The 20,804-nt window shown below is 37.0% G+C and overlaps 1 protein-coding gene across 2 annotated transcripts in view; it reads left to right on the top strand.

The window, feature by feature from the left end:
• The first annotated feature begins 201 nt into the window (after window positions 1–201).
• Window positions 202–20,804, top strand: part of ABCB7 (ATP binding cassette subfamily B member 7) — a 149,635-nt gene continuing 129,032 nt past the window's right edge. For both annotated transcript variants that reach the window (XM_049644676.1, XM_049644677.1), the window contains exon 1: window positions 202–401. In XM_049644676.1, coding sequence (XP_049500633.1) covers window positions 234–401 — 168 coding nt within the window. In that variant the 5' untranslated portion in view covers window positions 202–233. The remainder of the gene's footprint in view (window positions 402–20,804) is intronic.

The following is a 20,804-nucleotide window of genomic DNA, read 5'->3' as shown; positions in this document are numbered from 1 at the left end:
AATCTAAAAAAAGAGAGAAAGACGTTATTCTGCAATTCCCGGTTGTGTAAAACACTCAAAGGCCCTAGAAAATATAGCTGTTAAGCCCAAGTACCTGACTCCTTGCAGAGAAGCTATTTCCGGTCTCGGGCCCTGAGAAAATGAGGGGGAGGAGAGAGAAGATTAAGGTAGCTGAGTGGAGTCCGCCAGCGTCCCACAATTCTCTGCTCTAGGTTCCTCTTTCCTCGCTCAAGATGGCGCTGCTCGTGATACATTCTTCACGCTGGGCAGCCGCAGCGACTGCCTTTGAAAAGTGTCGGCACGTGGCGATTCTGATTCGGTCTCTAGGCTCTGTCCGTGGTGCAGGTCCTCAGCGGAGATCACGTCAGCTCGGCGCCTCGGGAGCTGCTCGAATTTCCCAGGTGAGATGACATTCACGTGGAAGAGTAGGGTGAAGGACAAAGGGACCTATGGAAAAGTTTGCTCTCACGTCCTCGGGTCAGAGAGAAAGCCAAGAAGAAAGGTTGTCAGGGCTAACTCAGAACATCAGTAAGTGAAGGAAATTAGGGTTGGTAATTTGAGGAAGGGGGGAAGAAAACCTTTGTGGTACGGCAAGGGAATGGAACGGAAGGTTCTGGGCAGAGGGCACCTGGAGCACTAGTTATTCTCAAAGGATTTACGTGTTTGTTTCCCTCCCCCTGCCCTTCGTAGTTTAAAAGATGGGGTAGACGGGATCCCCAGATTGCTTACCTTTCTAAATGCAAGGAAAACTGGCAACTTTTCCAAAGTTAGTAATGGAATTTGGGACTAATATGGCCATGGTTCAGATTTTACTCTCTTGAAAGTAGTATTTGGGGAGCATTGTAACATGACAGCAGAACTACCTGTAAACAAGAGGCTGAGTTGGCACCAGTTAACTCTCTGCTGACAGTGCTTCCTGATAGGCCAAAAACCATACCTATCTTTCTCTCCAAAACATAGACCGCCCTAAATTCGTATGTAAACACGATTGTCTTTTTATCTGAAAATAGTGTTCTTCTGTGTACACAGGTCGCTTTGGAAGCCATAAGGCTGCTTATCTTTAATTAATGAATGTAGTTTTTGTTATAGTGTCTCTTAACTTGTGTCCATAATTCTCTCTTAGCAGTTACAAAAAAAATATTCATATTTGTACTTTGGTATATCTTTTTATTTCCTATATATTGGCAAAATGTTTAATTGCCACCACTTGTTCATCAGTATCGCCGAAGCATTGTCAGTTTTGTTTGAGAAGCACCCTCATAAATTTTGATTCCACGTGAACAGATATTTAATGTCTACATTGTACATAGCGCTATGCTAGATAATGAGGGTACCAAGAGAAACATAAATTAATGCCTTCAAGATTGATCAGTTTAGTTAAGGAGTTTGTATCTATGTATTACAAGAATAACTAAACAATGTAAGTAGGTTAAATATCAAATGAATAGTATAAACAATAAGGGCAGTAAGCATCTAGAGGAAATAGGGATAATTAAGGACCAGATTATAGAGAGGATCTCATGCTGGTGATAGAACTGAGGAGATTTAAGCAGGGAGAATAGAGAATGACACTAGGCATGTGGAATGCCGGAGAAATTATATGCATTTGTTCATCCAGTGATTATTGAACACCTTTACAGCAGTAGAGGTTACAGCAGAATAAAATATAGGCCCTGTCCTTGAAGAGTTTAAAATCTAGTAAGGGAAAAAGGTAAGTAAACAGGCAATTATAATACAGTAGTGCAATGATGGGAAGGGTACAGAGTACTGAAAGAGTATACTTGAAGGGCATCTAATCTAATTTCGAGGTGGGAAAATGCCTTGAATAACTGATATCTACTAAGCCAAGGCCTTAAAAAATTAAGAGAAATTAGCTAAAGAGGGAATAGTGTGTGCAAAGGCCCACAGGTAAGAGAGTATGGACCATTTGTAGAACTGCATGTAGTTTAGGCTACTGAGGAGTTCAGGATAGAAGCGGCAGATCAGGGGCGCCTGGGTGGCTTGGTCGGTTAAGTGTCCGACTTCGGCTCAGGGCATGATCTCACGGTCCGTCGGTTCGAGCCCCGCGTCGGGCTCTGTGCTGACAGCTCAGAGCCTGGAGCCTGTTTCAGATTATGTGTCTCCCTCTTTCTGTGACCCTCCCCCGTTCATGCTCTGTCTCTCTCTGTCTCAAAAATAAATAAACGTTTAAAAAAAAAATTAAAAAAAAAAAAAAGAAGCGGCAGATCAGCCTAGATCTAGAAGCAAATCCAGATCATTTTATTAAAGGTTTTAAAACACTTTATAGTTGAAATTTTGTAACACATGACCTCTTGGGAACCATTCTTATTCTGTAGTCCTCTAATAAGCCTAATGAAGTTAAGATAATATTTGTAGGACTTTGTCAGGCTGGGGGGATGGGGGGAAGGAGAAGTTACTGGGAGTTTCAGAGGAAGTGATGGAAATAAATTTCTCTATTTTCATGAACACTGTCCCCACAACTTTCTTCTTCCACTGTCTTCTGTACATCCTACCATTCCCTGTGGTTAACATTTCCAAAGTGTGAAAAACAAAGATGTTACTTTTGTTTTCTGCTTCTTAAAGGCATGCAACTCTTGCCATAATTTGAAAAAATGTAGATTTAACTGGGAGATGAAGGAATGGTTATAAGGCTTTCATACTTTTAGGACAATCATTAGTATATAGCATAATATTTTAGAGCTGAAAGGAACCTTAGTGCAGTGTTATGAAACATGTTAATAAGTTGGATCAGTCTTTTTTTATATGAAATTCAGTAGAATAAGAAAGAAAATGTCAGTGCTTTATACATATTAAGGGAAGTATTGTTTTATGTACTGTTTTACGTGTATATGTACATTGACACATGTATGCGATTACTGGGATGCATTGTAAAATGTGTTTTTCACACAGGATTATTTACTGGATCTATGCTGTGCAATATGGTAGTCACCAGCTTCATGTGGCTGTTAAAATTTAAATTAAAATTTTAATTCCTTGGTTGCATTAGCCACATTCCAAGGGCTAAAAAGGTACATAGATATGGAACATTTCCATCATTGCAGAAAGTTCTGTCCAACAGTGCTGCTTTAGAGAAGATCATGTCCAGCCTTCTAATTTTGCAGATGAGGTAACTAAATCCTAGTATAGATAAATGGCAGCCTTTAAGGCCATTCATTCATTTATTGCCTTCTCTGTCAGGTATTCATATAAAGGTAAATAAGACTCTTGCAGGCATTAAGCATACAATAAATGTTGAATTGTAAAGATACTTACACTAGAGCACTGTTAATAGAGGGAAACACCTTAAACATAAAAGTTTTTTTGTTAAAATTGTAAGTGTGGTAAGATTTAAATTGTAATGATTTAAAATATGATAAGATTTAAATTGTAATGATTTATTATACAGTTGCCTCTCTACTACATTAGTTAATATTAAAAAGACGTGAGTTTTGGGGCTCCTGATGAGTACCTGAGTTGGTTGAGCATTCGACTCATTTTGGCCTAGGTCATGATCTCAGGATTGTGGGATTGAGCCCAGCATCGGGCTCTGTGCTGAACTCCCTCTGCCCCTCTCCCCCACTCATGCTCATTCTCTCTCTCTCCCTAAAATAAAAAGACATGAATTATGAGTGATAGAACTTTTTTCATCAATACTTATATGGTATGTGGTTAGTCCACAGTGCTTTTTATCTATGTTTAAAGAGTTAATTCTTGATCCTGATCCTGATCATATACTTTTCTTCATTTGTTTTTAAAAAAAAAATCTTTTTTGAGATTTATTCACATACCATATAATTCACCTATTTAAAGTGTGCAATTCAGTGGTTTTTATTTTTTTTATTTTTGTAAAATCAATCAGCACACTTATAATTAACAATGATTAACTTAATTTTTTAAATTTTAGAGCACGAGTAGGGGAGAGGGGTAAAGGGAGAGAGAGAGAATCTTAAGCAGGCTCCAAGCTCAGCATGGATCAAGAGTAGGATGCTCAAACAACTGAGCCACACAGGTGCCCTGAAATTCAATGGATTTTAGTATATGTAATGATACGTATCACTGTCACCATAGCCAATTTTACATCTTTATTACCTTAAAAACAACCTTACTACCCTTTTGCCTATCACCCCCCCCCCCCCCCCCCCCCCCCCCGCCCACATTTCCCTCCCTCACCAGCCCTAAGAAACCACTAATCTATGTTCAGTTTCTATAGTTTGTCCATTTTGGACATTTAACATAAATGGAATCATATAATATGTGGTCTTTTAAGACTGGCTTCTTTCACTTAGTAGTATTGTGTTTTTAAGGTGCATCTGTGTTATGGCATATATTAAGTACCTCATTTTTTTTTTTTAATATTTATTCTGAGAGAGAGAGAGAGAGAGAGAGAGAGAAAGAGAGAGAGAGAGAGAGAGAAAGAGAGAGAGAGAGAGCATGAGCAGGGAAGGGGCAGAGAGAGGGAGACACAGAATGTGAAGCAGGCTCCAGGCTGTGAGCTGTCAGCACAGAGCTGGATGTGGGCCTCGAATTCATGAACCACGAGATCATGACCTGAGCCAAAGTCAGACGCTTAACTGACTGAGCAACCCAGGCGCCCCAGTACTTCATTTGTTTTTATAGCCAAATAATATTCAGTGTGGTTATGCAATATTGCCTTTATGCATTCATTGGTTGGTGGGCATAGGTTTTTTTTTCCTATCTTTTGGCTGTTATGAATAATGCTGCTATAAGCATCCATGTGCAAATTTTCATTTCTCTTGAGTGGATACCTAGGAGTAGAATTGCTGGATCATATGATAACTCTATGTTTAATTCTTTTAAGAACTGTTAGACTGGTTTTCAAGGGACTACACCATTTTACATCACCCTCAGAAATACAGGAGGGTTCCAGTCTCTCCACATCCTCGACAATGCCAATAGTTCTTGTTATCTTACTTTTTTAGTCTAGCTATCCTAGTAGGTGTGAAGTGTTATCTCGTTGTGGTTTTGATTTGTATTTCCCTAATGACAAAAGACGCTGAGCATCTATCCATGTGCTTATTAGCCATTTGCATATCTTTTTTTGAGGAATGTGTATTCAGGTCTTTTGCCCATTTTTTAATTGGGTTATTGGTCTTTTTATTATTGAGATATGAGAAATCTTTATATATTCTACATTTAGGTCCTTTATCAGATATATGATTTGCAAATATTTTCTCCCATTCTGTGGGTTATCTTTTTACTTTCTTGATAATGTCCTTTGAAGCACAAAAGCTTTTCATTTTCATAAAGTCAAATTTATTTTTTTCTTTTGTCATACTTTTTGTGTTATACCTAAGAATCCATTGCCAAATTTGAGTTCATGAAGAATTACCATGTTTTCTTCTAAGAATTTTATAATGTAATTCTAGTGATATATAGAAACAACTTTTGTATAGTTATAGTTTCCTTTCCCCACTTTGTTGTTTTATTTTAATATATGTTACATCTGTAAATGTTGCAATCCTAACAATATATTGTCATAATTATTGTTTTATATAATTTATGACTTTTAAAGAAGCTGAGAGAAGACAGGAAGGCAAGTAAATATTTATTTTGTTATACTAGCCTTTTTTTAAAAAATTTTTTAACATTTATTTATTTTTGAGAGAGAGAAAGAGAGAGAGTATGAGCACGAGCAGGGGAGGGTCAGAGAGACTGAGACACAGAATCCGAAGCATGGTCCAGGCTCTGAGCTGTTAGCACAGAACCTGATGCGGGGCTCAAACTCACGGACTGCGAGATCATGACCTGAGCCCAAGTTGTACGCTTAACCGACTGACCCACCCAGGCGCCCCTGTTATACTAGCCTTTGTATTTATCATTTACGTTTCTCTTCATATCTTCTCTTGTGTTTGATTTAGCATCTGGAATCATTTCCTTATGCCAGTATAGCTGTGCTCCCATCCATCTCCTTCGTGGTGTTATTGGCAAATATATTGCATCGCTACAGGTCATAAGCTCAACAATTAATTTTTATCCATATTATTTTATACAGTTGCTTTTAATTTTTTATTTTTTAAAAAATATTTATTTTAGAGAGAGAGCGCAAGTTTTTTATATAGTTTCTTTTTAAAATCAGTTCAAAGAAGAAGGTTAAAAAGTGTGCATTTATACATTCTGGTGCTGTGTGTGTGTGTGTGTGTGTGTGTTTCAATTACAGTCTGAGGTCATTTGTTTTCAGCCTAAAGAACTTACTTTAGTATTTCTTGTGGGGTAGTTCTGTTAGTAACAAATTTTCCTAGTTTTTATTTATCTGGGAATGTCTTTATTTTGCCTTCATTTTTGAAAAGTAAGTTTTCGGTATATAGTATTCTTGCTTGACAGGTTTTTTTTCTTTGAGTGCTTTGAATGTTATCCTACTGCCTTCCAGCCAATGCATTGTTTTTGCTAAGAAATCAGTTGTTACTCTTATTGGGTCCCCTTGTTAGTGAGGAGTTTTTTTTTTTTCTCTTGCTACTTTCAAGAAGTTCCCTTTGTTTTGGCTTTTAATGTTTTTACTATAAAGTATGTGTGGCTCTCTTTGCATGTTTCCTCCTTGGAGTTTGTTGTATTTCCTGGATGAGTAAATTATATTTTAATAAGTTCTTTTTAATAAGCTTTGGAAGGTTACAGCCATTATTTCAGCAAATAGTTTTTCTTCCCCTTTATCATTCTTCTTTCTTTCTTTCTTTCTGGTACACTCATTATGCATATGTTGGTGTGATTATTAATGTTCTACATTTCTCCGAGGCTCTGTTCATTTTTCTTCACTCTCTTTTATCTCTGTTCTTCATATTGCATAATCTCTATTCTGTCTTCAAGTTCACTAATTCTGCTGCCAATTTACATCTGCTGTCAATCCCCTTTAGTAAAGTTTTCATTTTAGTTGTTGTATTTTTTTAACTCTAGAATTTCCATTTAGTTCTTTTTAAATAATTCCTGTTTGTTGATATTCTTCATGTAATGTTATATCATCATCACATCTTCCTTTATTTCCTTTTTAAAAAATTTTTTAATGTTTATTTATTTTTGAGAGAGACAGAGACAGAATGTGAGTGGGTTAGGGGCAGAGAGAAAGGGAGACACAGAATCTGAAGCAGGCTCCAGGCTCTGAGCTGTCAGCACAGAGCCCAACGTGGGGCTTGAACTCATGAGCTGTGAGATCATGATCTGAGCTGAAGTCGGATGCTCAACCTACTGAGCCACCCAGGCGCCCCACACCTTCCTTTATTTCTTTAACGTGGTTTCTTTTAGTCTTTGGACATATTTATAATGACTACTTTGAAGCCTTTACTTTTCAATGTGACATTTGGTCAAAACCACAGGCAGTTTCTCTTGCCTGCTTTTTTCTCAGTGTATAGGTTATACTTTCCTGTTACTTTGTATGTCTTGCAATTTTTTGGAAACTTGACATTTAAAGTTTTTTTTTTTTACGTTTATTATTGAGAGAGCAAGACAGAGCATGAGCATGGGAGGGGCAGAGAGAGGAGGAGACACAGAATGTGAAGGAGGCTTCAGGCTCTGAGCTGTCAGCACAGAGCCCAACACGGGGCTCTAACCCACCAACTGCGAGATCATGACCTGAGCCGAAGTCGGATGCCCAACTGACTGAGCCACCCAGGCGCCCCAGGAAACTGGACATTTTAGATAATGTAACTCTGGGTACTAGTCCCCTCCTTCTCAGGGCTTCTTGTTATTTACTTGCTTGTTTATTTGGTTAAAGACTGGATGGATTATTTTAGTGCTGTTTCTCTCCGCCCACCTCCCTGCTTCCACTTCACAGTATTTAGTGCTTCTTATGTTGCTCCTTAAAGGGTATGTCCACAGTTACCCTGGAATGACAGTGGTTTTGGTGAGGCTTTCTTTGCCTCTTTCCCAATTATGTTCCATTAGTTGCTGGCAGATTGCACTGTTGAAATCAATCATTTTCTTGAGGCAGAGGCAGAAATTGTTGCACAGACTGAAGCAGTCAAATTGGGGTTCCTTTGAAGTGAAAGCTCTGAGGTCAACTTTGGAGATTTGTTCTGACCGCAGGCAGGCTCCTCCCATCTGTCTCCCTTCTTGGTTTTCTGGTTCTCTGGGACATACCAGCTGACCTATGGTTTAGCTTCTGTGTCCAATGATTCCATTAGTGTTCTACTACTTAGCTTTCACCAGAACCTCCACTGTTTTTGAGAGCAACCTGAGGCTTGAACTTCCTCACATCAAGTTGTAAGTGAAGACAATTCCTCTGGGAAGAGATGAGGAGCTATTTGTTTTAGTGCCTTCTTCTCCTTCCAGACAAAAATCTGTCAGCCACAGCTCTGAAGCTGGGGCTGGAGACAATGGTCATTTGTCTCTTAGTTAAACCTCCCCTTTAGGAGTTGAGTGCTAGGTAGAGTAAGAGGAGTTTTTTTTTTGACTGCCTCTCCTGGTATGGAACCAGCCTCTTAGGAATCATGGTCAGGGTGATTGGGCCTTTAGCAATCAAGTATTCTCAGTGGCACCATACCCAAGGTAGAGCCTTTGTCCTTCCCATGGAGCTGTGTGGAACAATGGAGCCCCTCCTTCTTGACCACGTTATCCCAGCATGTAGTTTCAGCAATAGGTTTCTGGGGGAAAGACGAAAAATGCTGATATCCTGACTTTCCCAGGAGGATAGTCTTCTGATTAGGAACTTATGAAGGAGAGAGGGGGGTAATGTACTGTGCTTTTGGCTGCACCAGTCTCAAGGGGAGTTTCCATATTGCCAAACTGGGAGTGGGGAGGCAGGGACTATGTCCTGGTTCAGACGCTACAGACTTGCTATTCTTACTGAACTATAGTTGCTTTTCTTGAGTAAATGTTACTTCATTTGCTATGTGCCCCCAGTCCCATTTCTAGGGACTTTAAATGGTTGTCCTTTTATAAATTTTACCAGTTTTTCTGGGGAGTGGGTCTAAGGAGATCCTTATGTTGTCATGCCAGAAGTGGAACTCTCTTCATTTGTTTTTGACTGTCTCATGTCTTTTGGCTTACTGCATGCAGCAAAGTGGTCTGTCCTTTTTCTTTGGTTTGTAGAAGATGATTTCCATTTAGATCTGGCACACCTTTTGTTTTAGTGTACTTATCTTGTATGCTCTATTTAGTAGTTCTTTTGGATAGGTACTGTTTTGTTTTCATTTGCTGGCTCACATTTCATTTGTTTACATCATGGGCAAGGAATGAGAACTTTAATATCTTCCTGTAGAAAATTCCCTCTTCCTATACTCCCCACTGCTGACTGGCTGCTACTAAGAGACTTTACTTCTGGACATCATATTAACTGAAGTGGAATATAATAATACTAATGAAATGATTCTGCTTTGCTTTTTAGAGATCCTAGTTTTAAGATATAAGTTTTTCATTATAAGATGCATATCAAGAGATGGCAGTGATTACTGAGAAGATATGAAATGTAATAAGAAAATTAAAAACAACAGGAAAAAGTTAAGGGTGTTTTTAAGTAAATTTTGCATGGAACTTAAGAGGGTGAGAGGTGATTCAGTGAAATTTAAAGTACCTGAAAGACAATTTTTTTAAATTAATTAGTTAATTAATTAAAAATTTTTTTAACATTTATTTATTTTTGAGAGAGAGACACACACAGCATGAGCAGGGGAGGGGCAGAGAGTGAGGGGGAGACACAGAATCTGAAGCAGGCTCCATGCTCCGAGCTGTCAGCACAGAGCCTGATGCGGGGCTTGAACTCACCAACTGCGAGATCATGACCTGAGCTGAAGTCGGACACTCAACCGACTGAGCCACCCAGGCGCCCCAAGGACAATTTTTTTAAATTAAAAGATATCATTCTAATAATTCAGTGATACCTGAACTTACCTGGAACATTAGTTCATTAGGAACATAGACTTCAGTTGCAGGAAGACGGATTTAATATACATATAAAATTAATTTCTTAAATTAATAGTCTTTTTATTGGGAGAGCAATAATGACTTTTTAAATGACCTAAGTGGCAGAACAAATAACCATTGATTATAATTTAAATAGATATCTTCTTAATGATAGAACTGGCTTAAATTTATATTATTCAGCATCACAACTCACTTTAAAAGGGGTGATTTGGCAGAAAGAACATTGGTAAACGGTCAGAAGAGTTGGATTCTAGTCTTGGCTTTGGTGTTAGGAGACAAGTGAACAATCATTAAATAGTAATTTGCAATCATTAGACAAATATGAGTTATGAAGAAGCAGTGGCTTGGTTTTGAGAAGAGCAGGACCAAACCAATTCAGTTCTTCATATGAGAGAGAGTGACAGGGTACTTACTTAGAAGTGTAGTCTATGTTGATTTCAGTAAAGCTTTCAAATCTTGTCCCCTATATCATTCTCACCCAACAAGCCAGGAAGAAATGGTATTGCAAACTGTTAAGGGGTCTTGAGGTAGTAGTGTAGTAGTAAGAAAATCTTACCAGAGAAAATACAGATAATTTGAAAGAGTTTGATTTATAAATATTAAAGGGGATAAACAACTGGTGTACAAAGGACATAGCATGGTGTAATGGAATGAATATTGTCACTAGGACATCTGAATATTTGAGCTCTATTTCTACTCTTAATTATCTTGGACAGATTGTTTAGTCCTCCGGACTTCAGTTTCTGTAAGGGTTCAACTACTTGATCTCTAAAGTTTCTTCCAATTCTGTAGTTTCCTGACTCTGATCTGCAGGGACTTTGTATAAATAGAATCTCTACTTTGTGATCCTAGTTTATTACTGGTAGTAAGTAGGTTTCTAGTAGCAACATAGGCTACATTTAAATTCACGTAAGTTTTTAATGGGGGCAAATTTATATTGTTCTGCCTCTTATAGTACTTGTTGATCTAAGAAGAGGAATAGAAAAAATGAGATTGATGATGAGTTTAGTATTTGCTTAGTGTTGGGGAGATGAAATTAGAGTGGGGAAAGAGAAAGCTAGGTTCTAAAATAATCTATGAAGGTAGAAATAGGTTCCAAATAGATGGTGGAGAGTAGCAGCAGTGCTTGTAAAAGTTGTAAATAAAGATGAAGTTTACCTGGCCTATAAATGATAAAGAAAAGAAATATAAAGGTCTTAGTCTGAAAGTGGCTTTGGAGATTGAGAAGAGGAATTCAGAAGACCCCTTATTGGAAATAGTCAAATAAATAACATTATTTAAGCCATTGATATAGTTTATTGAATTGGTTATTAAAATTAACATGAGGGGGAAGAAAAGTTCATAATATTATTTCTAAGTTTTCTTTTAGAGCACTAGGCCCTTCAAGAATCTGATAAAAGCCATGAACCTTCTCCCTGGAAAAACGGGCATACATGCTTCATTTTTCACACCATTTTTTTTGGGGGGGGGGAGATCAGAGATCCCTGATAAATATAATAATGAAGACTGGGGGGCATTTCTAATGGAGTTCCTGAGTAGCCAGTGGCAGAATAAAGGGCACTTATCACTGGGCAGTGGGGGATAGAAGTGGAATGGAAACTTATTTTGCTTGTATCAAAACTTTGATTAAATGAAAAATACAGTAATGTTGATTCTCAGTGTTGATCTGAAAGTTAGGCTTCTCAAAAAGGAGTATGTTCCTTCCATGTCGTAAGATAGAATTTAAAATAGAGGCGAAATTGCCTGTTCTGTATATGATCCTTATTGTTTTCTCTCTTTATTTATATATTTTCCCTTTTTAATTGTACAAAACTGCCTGTAATAAAAATGTGAGAAAAGTAACCCACAGTCTTACCTCTTAAGTACTTTTCCATTTTCCCCTTGAATTCTAGTTGTTATATGTACATAAATTTTACAATTCTGAGATAACTTTAAATTGTTTCTTTTTACTTATAAGCATTATTTTTCTTGGTGCTCAGTCTTTACAAAATTAGGTCTTTTAATTAATATTTTAGTAATTTTAATAGGTGTATATTTAACTGTCTACAAAAGGTGACATTTTCTTTGTTTTGGTTTTTTACCTCCTTTTCTAAAATTTGTCTTCCTAAAGTTTTGCTAGAGACACAGTTAAGTCCATAACTGTGTGTGTGTGCAAATACGTAGAAACCTGGAAGTATATACTTAAATGTAGCTCTGAAGAGGGAGGGGATGGCTTGTGAAACTAAAGGATAGTAAGGGACCTTTAACTTGTTATTAAAGATACTTTGTCATTTTATAAGAAAAATTTCATGTGTAAGCTTTTCAGTTGGTGGTCTGACCTTTTTAATAGGTTGTATTAACTTGTTTATTTGTTCAACTCTAGTTTTGTGTACATCCTTGTATATGACTCAGTGGTTATTTTGTGTAATGTAAAAAGATCTTTAACATTTATTTATTTCTAGTTTTTTATGTTTATTTATTTTTGAGGGAGAGAGGGAGAGACAGAGTGCAAGGAGAGGGAGGGGCGGAGGGAGAGGGAGACACAGAATCCGAAGCTGTCAGCACAGAGCCTGATGTGGGGGCTTGAACTCACAAACCTTGAGATCATGACCTGAGCCCTCATTGGAGGCTTAACCAACTGAGCCACCCAGGCGCCCCAAAGATCTTTAAAATTTTAAAGAAACTTTCCTGAAAGTATTCTATAATTTTTCAATTTAGCTAATTTTTGATTATCAGTTTACTAGGGAATTGGGGAATGCTTTTAAGATTGAGTCTCAGTATTTCCTCTTCATTTCACTGGTTTCTTCAATTAGTATGTAACATAGGTATTTTGCATATTTGGTGCTGCCTAATAGGGAACTGTAATCCTGTTTCTTTTTTTTTTTTTTTTAATTTTTTTTTTTAATGTTTATTATTTTTGAGAGAGAGACAGAGACAGAGAGCAAGCAGGGGAGGGGCAGAGAGACAGGGAGACACAGAATCGGAAGCAGGATCCAGGCTCTGAGCCATCAGCCCAGAGCCCGACGCGGGGCTCGAACTCACAGACCGCGAGATCGTGACCTGAGCCGAAGACAGCCGCTCAACCGACTGAGCCACCCAGGCGCCCCTGTAATCATGTTTCTTTTATCAAAATTAAGCTCTTGTATTTTAAAAAATTACCAAAACAGTACTGAAAGATTAGGAAATATGGGGAAAACAAAGAAGAAAGAATAAGAAAAAAGAAAAAAGCAGCTATTCTCTAACACTTTGGTATAAACCTATACTTAGAATTTTAGTGTTCATAGTTTACAAAATGCTTTAACATTTCATTTTTTCCTATTCCTATTTTATTCATTGTTTTTCACCAGGATCCAAAAAATAAAGACTTCCTGTTGCTTAGAGCTGTACTGCCCAGTACAGTAGACATTACCCACATGTGGCTACTTCAAATTCCATTGAAAGTAATTAAAATTAAAGAAGATAAAAAACTAGCAGCTTAGTCACACTAGACACATTTCAAGTGCTCAATAGCCACATGTGACTAAGTGGCTATTGTATTTGACCACACAGATATAGAACATTTCTGTTATCACTGAAAGTTCTGCTGGATATGGCTGGCCTAGTAGATAATTTTAAATAGGGAATGATATTATCAGATATGTTTTTGGAATATTATTCTGGCTGCAGTTTGAAAGATAGGTTGAAAATAGGGATTGGAGATAGGATTTAGGATATTGAAGTAATATAGGAGAGAAGTGATAAAAAAACCTGCACTGCCTGTCCTGACGAAGCGTTGTCAGGGATTTGCCACCAAGCATTCTTGTATCATGACATGATTTTGAAATGCTTTGAAAGATCTTGAAAGGTTTTGAAACAGGAGAGTATCACTTTGTCTTAGCTACTTAGTCTCAGTGTTTTTATAAAATGGGCATTTGACAAAGACTTAACCTTATTTATCTCCCACAGTTCTGGGGAGGATCAAGTGAAAAAATAGATTGTGAAAGCAGTTTGTGAATTGTAAAGTGGTTTGAATTTTGCTATTACAATTTTAGCTTATGGTTCTGTAATAAAACATAATCTTTTGTAATCGATTTTGTGGGGACCGCCTATAGAACTCTTGTTGGTAGGCTACCCTCACTTATGTTTTTTAAGATTTTTTTTTGTTATTTATTTTTGAGAGAGAGAGAGCGAACAGGGGAGAGGTAGAGAGAGAAGGGGACACAGAATCTAAAGCAGGCTCCAGGCTCTGAGCTATCAGCACATAGGCCAATGCAGGGCTCTAACTCACTAACCAAGAGATCATGACCTGGGCTGAAGTCCGACACTTAAACAACTGAGCCACCCAGGTTCCCCCTCACATGTGTTTTTGAATGCTTATCCAGCAGTCCAGTTGCACTCTAGCTAATTAGTGACAGAACTGACATGACAACCCAAGGCTTTTCATTCATCTCTTTCTCCTTCATCTCACTAGCTCTGCTTTTCACAACTTGAACAGATGAATTTTACTTATTTAGGACTTTTTGTGCAATTATACTCTATTGCATTGATGAATAGCTAAAGTAAATTTATTTAAATAAAACTGTTAGACTTTTAAATAATTTAAATTTAAATAAATTTTAAAAAATTTTTTAAAAATTTAATTAAAACTATTAGAAAACTGTCTTTTAAATGAATTCGTATATATTACGTATTACATATTACATATTACAGTATTGTAATACATACAGAAGTAGTAAAATCATACTACACTAATGTCTTTAGAGTTTACCACCGCCTAACACAACTCTAAATTTACAAAAAGAATATGCCACTATCATTCTCAGCAGTCTTTTAGCAAATGTTTATTGGGTACCTGCTATTTGGCAGACATTGTATAGGGCACTGAGGCTACAACCATGAGCAAGGCATAATCTTTGCCCTCCAGGAAATTGCAATTTAAAGGAAAAAACAGGTAACCAACTATTCACATAAGGTGTGATGAATGCTCTCATAGGGGTATATGCAGAATTATATGGAAGCCCAGAGGTGAAGAACCACCCTCAATCTAGTGAGGTTAGGGAACACTTTGCAAAGAATTTATAGATGAATACTGAAGGATTTGTAGGTAGAAGTTGGCTTGGTGGATGAGTGAAAGTTATTTTAGGAAAAAAGATATTAAATGCCTTGTCTTCTTTAGAAAAGCTGTAGTTTGGAGGTGGATTGGTAGTGGACAAGATTGGAAGTAGGGAGACATTTGGTTTGGATGGAACATTAGAGGGTTTAATGGTAATATTGGAGACAAGGGATGATAACCTCAACTAAGGCTATGACAGTGATTATAGAGCTATTTAAGAGGTAAAGTTGACAGGAGTTATGAGTGGTTTGATGCACAGGATAAGAAGAAATAAAGAGGAAAGAAAGTTCCCAGGTATCTGGTTTAGGCATCTGAGTAGTGATACTATTAACTAAGATGGGAGGAGTGAGTTTGAGGGGTTGAAGAAGATAGAGAAAATGCTGAGTTCACCATGGGATATGTGGGGTTTAAGCTATCTGTGAGATATGATGAAAATGTCTAATGAACACTTGTATATATGGGGTAGATACTTGTCAAAGAGATCTGGGCTTGAGATAAAGTTTGAGAGTAATTGTGGAGGTAATTTTTTTATAGTGGCTATGGATACCTTTGGGAGACTGTATAAAATGAGAACAAAATAGAGGGCTAAAGAAGAAACTCTTGAGTTTCCCAGTATTTAAATCAAACAATAGTTGAAGAAGATCTCACAGTGGCCAGAGAGGTTAAAGGAATGGGGGTAGATTGATATTCTAGAAGTCAAGAGAAGAGACAGCTTCAGAAAGAAAGGAATGGTCAGTAGTGTTATGCAACGGAGAGGGTATGTAAAATGAATATGCAAAATGTTACTGAATTTAGCAATTAGTATTTCTGATAAACAGTTTCAGTAGTGATTGGGGGTAGAAGCCATATTACAGTGTTTTAAGCAGTAAGACATTAGTGGTGTGTCCTTCTCAGTGCATCATTTTGGGGGTACATGGTGTTGTTACATCTTATTTCTGGTGAAGTTAACCTTCATTGCTTGGTTAAGGTGGTGTCTACCAGGTTTCTCCAATGAAAAATACTATTTTCTCTTTTGTAATTAAAACATACCTTAAGGGAAATTCTTTGAGAGTATGCAAACAATCATGTTTCTCTTAAAACTTTCACTAGCTAGTAACGTGCATCAGTGGATCTTGTCTACAGTTACTACTGTGATGTTTGCCTAATTATGTTTTTCTGTTTCCCTCATTCCTTCTACATTTGTTAATTGGAATTCTTCTGTAAGGAAGAGCTGTCACTTCTCCCTAACTTAATTTCTTATTTATTTATATCAGGATGAACTCATAGATGTTAATAAACTATGTTCTATGAATTATAACCCAGTACTCTCAAGTTTTATTTTGTTGCTCTAGTTGTCCCAGCTCTAAGCCACTGGAAGCTCCAGTCTCCAGCTCCTCTGTCCTTTGGACATGTGCCTATCTGTTTTCAAGCACTTCCTTACTTTTAGGCAACACACGATTTTCCAGGTTCATCTTATATTTTCCCTGCCCTGGCCCTGAGATCAGCTGTTTCTACAAAGAACCCTGTACCTTCCATTGGAAAATGGCATTTGTTTGTTTATTTACTTATTTTTCTTTTCAAATTTTTATTTAAATTTTAGTTAACATATAGTACAATATTGGCTTCAGGAGTAGGATTCAGTGATTTATTACTTACATATAACACCCGGTACTCATCATAACAAGTGCCCTCCTTAATACCCATCACCCATCTAGCCCATCCCCCATCCATGCTTTAGCCCTCTATTTGTTCTCTATCTTTAAGAATCTCTCATGGTATGTTTCCCTGTCTCTTTTTTTTTATTTCCCCCTCTCATAATGTTCATCTGTTGTGTTTTCTAAATTCCACATATGAGTGAAATCATCTGGTATTTGTCTTTCTCTGACAGACTTATTTGGCTTAGCATAATACACCCTAGCTCCATCCGTGTCATCACAAATGGCAAGATACCATTCTTTTTGATGGCTGAGTAATATTGCATTGCGTATCTATACCACCCACATCTTTTTTTTTTTAATTTTTTTAATGTTTATTTATTTTTGAGACAGAGACAGAGCATGAACAGGGGAGGGTCAGAGAGAGGGAGACACAGAATCTGAAACAGGCTCCAGGCTCTGAGCTGTCAGCACAGAACCCAACGCGTGGCTCGAACTCACAGACTGTGAGATCATGACCTGAGCCTAAGTCGGCCACTTAACCAACTGAGCCACCCAGGCGCCCCTATACCACATCTTCTTTATCCATTCATGGACACTTGGGCTCTCTCTATAGTTTGGCTATTGTTGAAAATGCTGCTTATAAACATTGGGGTGCATGTGTCCCTTTGAATCTGTATTTTTGTATCATTTCGGTAAATGCCTAGGTGCAATTCCTGAATCGTAGGGTAGTTCTATTTTTAACTTTTTGAGGAAGCTGGATACTGTTTTCCAGAGTTTTTGCACCAGTTTGCATTCCCACCAACAGTGCAAGAGTTTTTCCCTTTCTCCACATCCTCACCAACATCTGTTGTTGCCTGAGTTGTTTATTTTAGCCATTGTGACAGATGTAAGGTAGTATCTCATCGTGGTTATGATTTGTATTTCCCTGATGATGAGTGATGTTGAGCATCTTTTCATGTGTCTGTTTGCCATCTGGATGTCTTCTTTGTAAAGTGTCTATTCATGTCTTTTGCCCATTTCTTAACTGGATTGTTTTTTGAGGGTGTTGAGTTTTATAAGTTCTTTATAGATTTTGGATACTAACCCTTTATCAGATATGTCATTTGCAAGTATCTTGTCCCATTCCATAAGCTGCCTTTTAGTTTTGTTGATTGTTTCCTTACCTGTGCAGAAGCTTTTTATCTTGATGAGTTCCCAATAGTTGATGTTTGCTTTTATTTCCCTTGCCTCAGGCGACATGTCTAGTAAGAAGTTGATGCAGTCAAGGTCAAGGAGATTGCTGCCTGTTTTGTCCTGTAGGATTTTGATGGTTTTCTGTCTCACATTTAGGTCTTTCATCCATTTTGAATTTATTTTTGTGTATGGTGTCAGAAAGTGGTCCTGTTTCCTTCTTCTGCATGTTGCTGTCCAGTTTTCCCAAAAGCATTTGTTGAAGAGACTGTCTTTTTTCCATTGGATATTCTTTCCTGCTTTGTCAAAGATAATTTGACCATATAGTTGTGGCTCCATTTCTGGGTTTTCTGTTGTGTTCTGTTGTCTGTTTTTATGCCAGTGCCATACCGTCTTGATGACTACAGCTTATAATATAGCTTGAAATTCGGAATCATGATGCTTCCAGTTCTGTTTTTCTTTTTTTAACGTTACTCTGGCTATTCCAGGCCTTTTCTGGTTCCATTCAAATTTTAGGATTATTTGTTCTAGCTCGGTGAAAAATGCTGGTGGTATTTTGATAGGGATTATATTAAATGTGTAGATTTCTTTGGGTAGTATAGACATTTTAGCAGTGTTTGTTCTTCCAATCCATTAGAATAGAATTATGGAGAATGGCATTTAAAAATGAAGATCTGAATACTAGACGATGATACATTTTTAAAGCATAGTAAGTTCTTAAGTTCTCGAGATTGCCCAATATCCATAAATTTATTTACTGGCCTCACTAATAAAATAAATAAGCTTTCTACTAGGAATGTTAACTAATTTCACATAAGACTTGTGAGAACATTTAATCAATGAGAGCATTACCTTTTTCGTAAATAGTCTTGGGAAAAATGTGATTATTATTTTAATTGATAAACTTTGTGTCTTCAGAGAAGTGTGTTTAACTTTTCATTTGTTACTTTTGAGTAAATCCTCTTAATAGATAGATTACTTTCATAGATTACTCTTTAAAAAATTGCTAGGTGAAATTTACATAATATGGAATTAATCATTTTAAAGTGAATAATGTAGTGCATTTACAATGTAGTACAACCACCAACTCTGTCTAATTCCACAACATTTCCATTACTCCAAAGTAAAAGTCCTTACCCATTAAGCACTTTCTTCCCATTTTTTCCCTTACCCCAGCAACCATTAGTCTGGGTTTATCTATTCTAGATATTCCATATAAATGGGATCATATAATATGTAATGTTTTGTGTCTTCCTTCTTTCACTTAGCATAATCTTTCAGAGCTTTCTCCACATTGTATCATGTATTGGTACTTCATCCCTTTTTTATGGCTGGATATAACATTTCTTTTTTTTTTAATAATTTTAAAAAATATTTATTTTTGAGAGAGAGAGAGAGAGAGAGAGAGAGAGAGAGAAAATATGAGTGGGGGAGGGTCAGAGAGAGGAAGCAGGCTTCAGGCTCTGAGCTGTCAGCACAGAGCCTGATGCAGGGCCTGAACCCACAAGCCATGAGATTATGACCTGAGCTGAAGTTGGATGCTTAACCAACTGAGCCACCAGGCACCCCCAGATACTATTTCTTCATATATGTGTATATACCACAGTTTTTAAATCCATTCATCTGTGGAGGACACTTGGGCTGTTTATACCTATTGGCTGTTGTGAACAGCGCTACTATAAATACACATGTGCATGTACTTGTTTGAGTACCTGTTTTCACTTCTCTTTTTTCTCTTTATTCTGGTTTTATTGAGATATAATTTACATATAACATTGTATAAGTTTAAGGTGTTGTACAGTATAATTATTTGATGCATGTATATATTGTGAAATGATTACCACAGTAAGTTTAGTGAACATCCATCATCTCTCATAGTTTTTTTTTCTTGTGATGAGAACTTTTAAGATCTACTCAGTAACTTTCAAATATACAATACAGAATTATTAACTATAGTCACCATGCTGTATTTCGTATTTCTTCTTGATCAGGTTTAGTAGGTTGTATGTTTCTAGGAACTTATCTATTATTCTAGATGCCAATTTGTTGGCATATAGTTGTCCATAGTAGTCTCTTATGATCTTCCGTATTTTTGTGGTATCAGTTGTAATGTCTCTTCTTTAATTTCTTATTTTATTTATTTGGTCCTCTTTTTTCTTGGTTAGTTAACCTAAAGGTTTGTTAATTTTATCTTTTCAATAGACCAGTTCTTAGTTTGTTAATCTTTTCTGTTGTTTTCCTGTTCTCTATTTCATTTATTTCTGCTCTACTCTGTATTAATTCCTTCCTTCTGCTAATTTTGGGCTAAGTTTGTTCTTTTTCTTCTTACCTGAGATGTAAAATTAGGTTGTGTATTTCAGATTTTTCTTTTTTTTTTCTTTTTTTTTGATATACGTGCATATTGCTGTAAATGAAGAACTACTCTTAGAAGTACTTTTGCTGTGGCTCATAAATGTTAGTATATTGCATTTTCACTTTTGTTTGTCTCAAGATATTTTTAAATTTCCCTTTTGATTTTTCTTTTTGCTCCATTTGTTGTTCAGGAATGTGTTGTTTAATTTCCATGTATTTGTTATTTTTCCACCTTTTCTCCTATTATTGATTGCTACTTTTACAACATTGTAGTCAGAAAAGTTATTTGGTGGGGTGCCTGTGTGGCTCAGTCGGTTAAGCGTCCGACTTCAGCTTAGGTCATGATCTCACCGTTCCTGAGTTTGAGCCCTGTATTGAGCTTTGTGCTGACAGTTCAGAGCCTTGAGCCTGTTTCAGATTCTGTGTCTCCCTCTCTCTCTCTGCCCCTCCCCTGCTCGTGCTCTGTCTCTCTTTCAAAAAGAAATAAACATTTTAAAAAGTTTAAAAAACAAAGAAAAGATATTTGGTATGATTTCAGTCTTTTTAAATCTGCTAAGGCTAGTTTTGTGGTCCAACATATGAGCTATCCTAGAAGATGTTTTGCACGCACTTGCAAAGAATGTGTGTTCTGCCTTTGGATGGAATGGTCTGTTAGGTCCATTGGTCTATAAGTGTTGTTCATATCTGCTGTTTCCTTGTTAATTCTC

This window comes from Panthera uncia, chromosome X (genome assembly GCF_023721935.1).
Source record: "Panthera uncia isolate 11264 chromosome X, Puncia_PCG_1.0, whole genome shotgun sequence".
Taxonomy (NCBI): Eukaryota; Metazoa; Chordata; class Mammalia; order Carnivora; family Felidae; genus Panthera; species Panthera uncia.
This window is presented reverse-complemented; position numbering and strand designations above follow the sequence as displayed.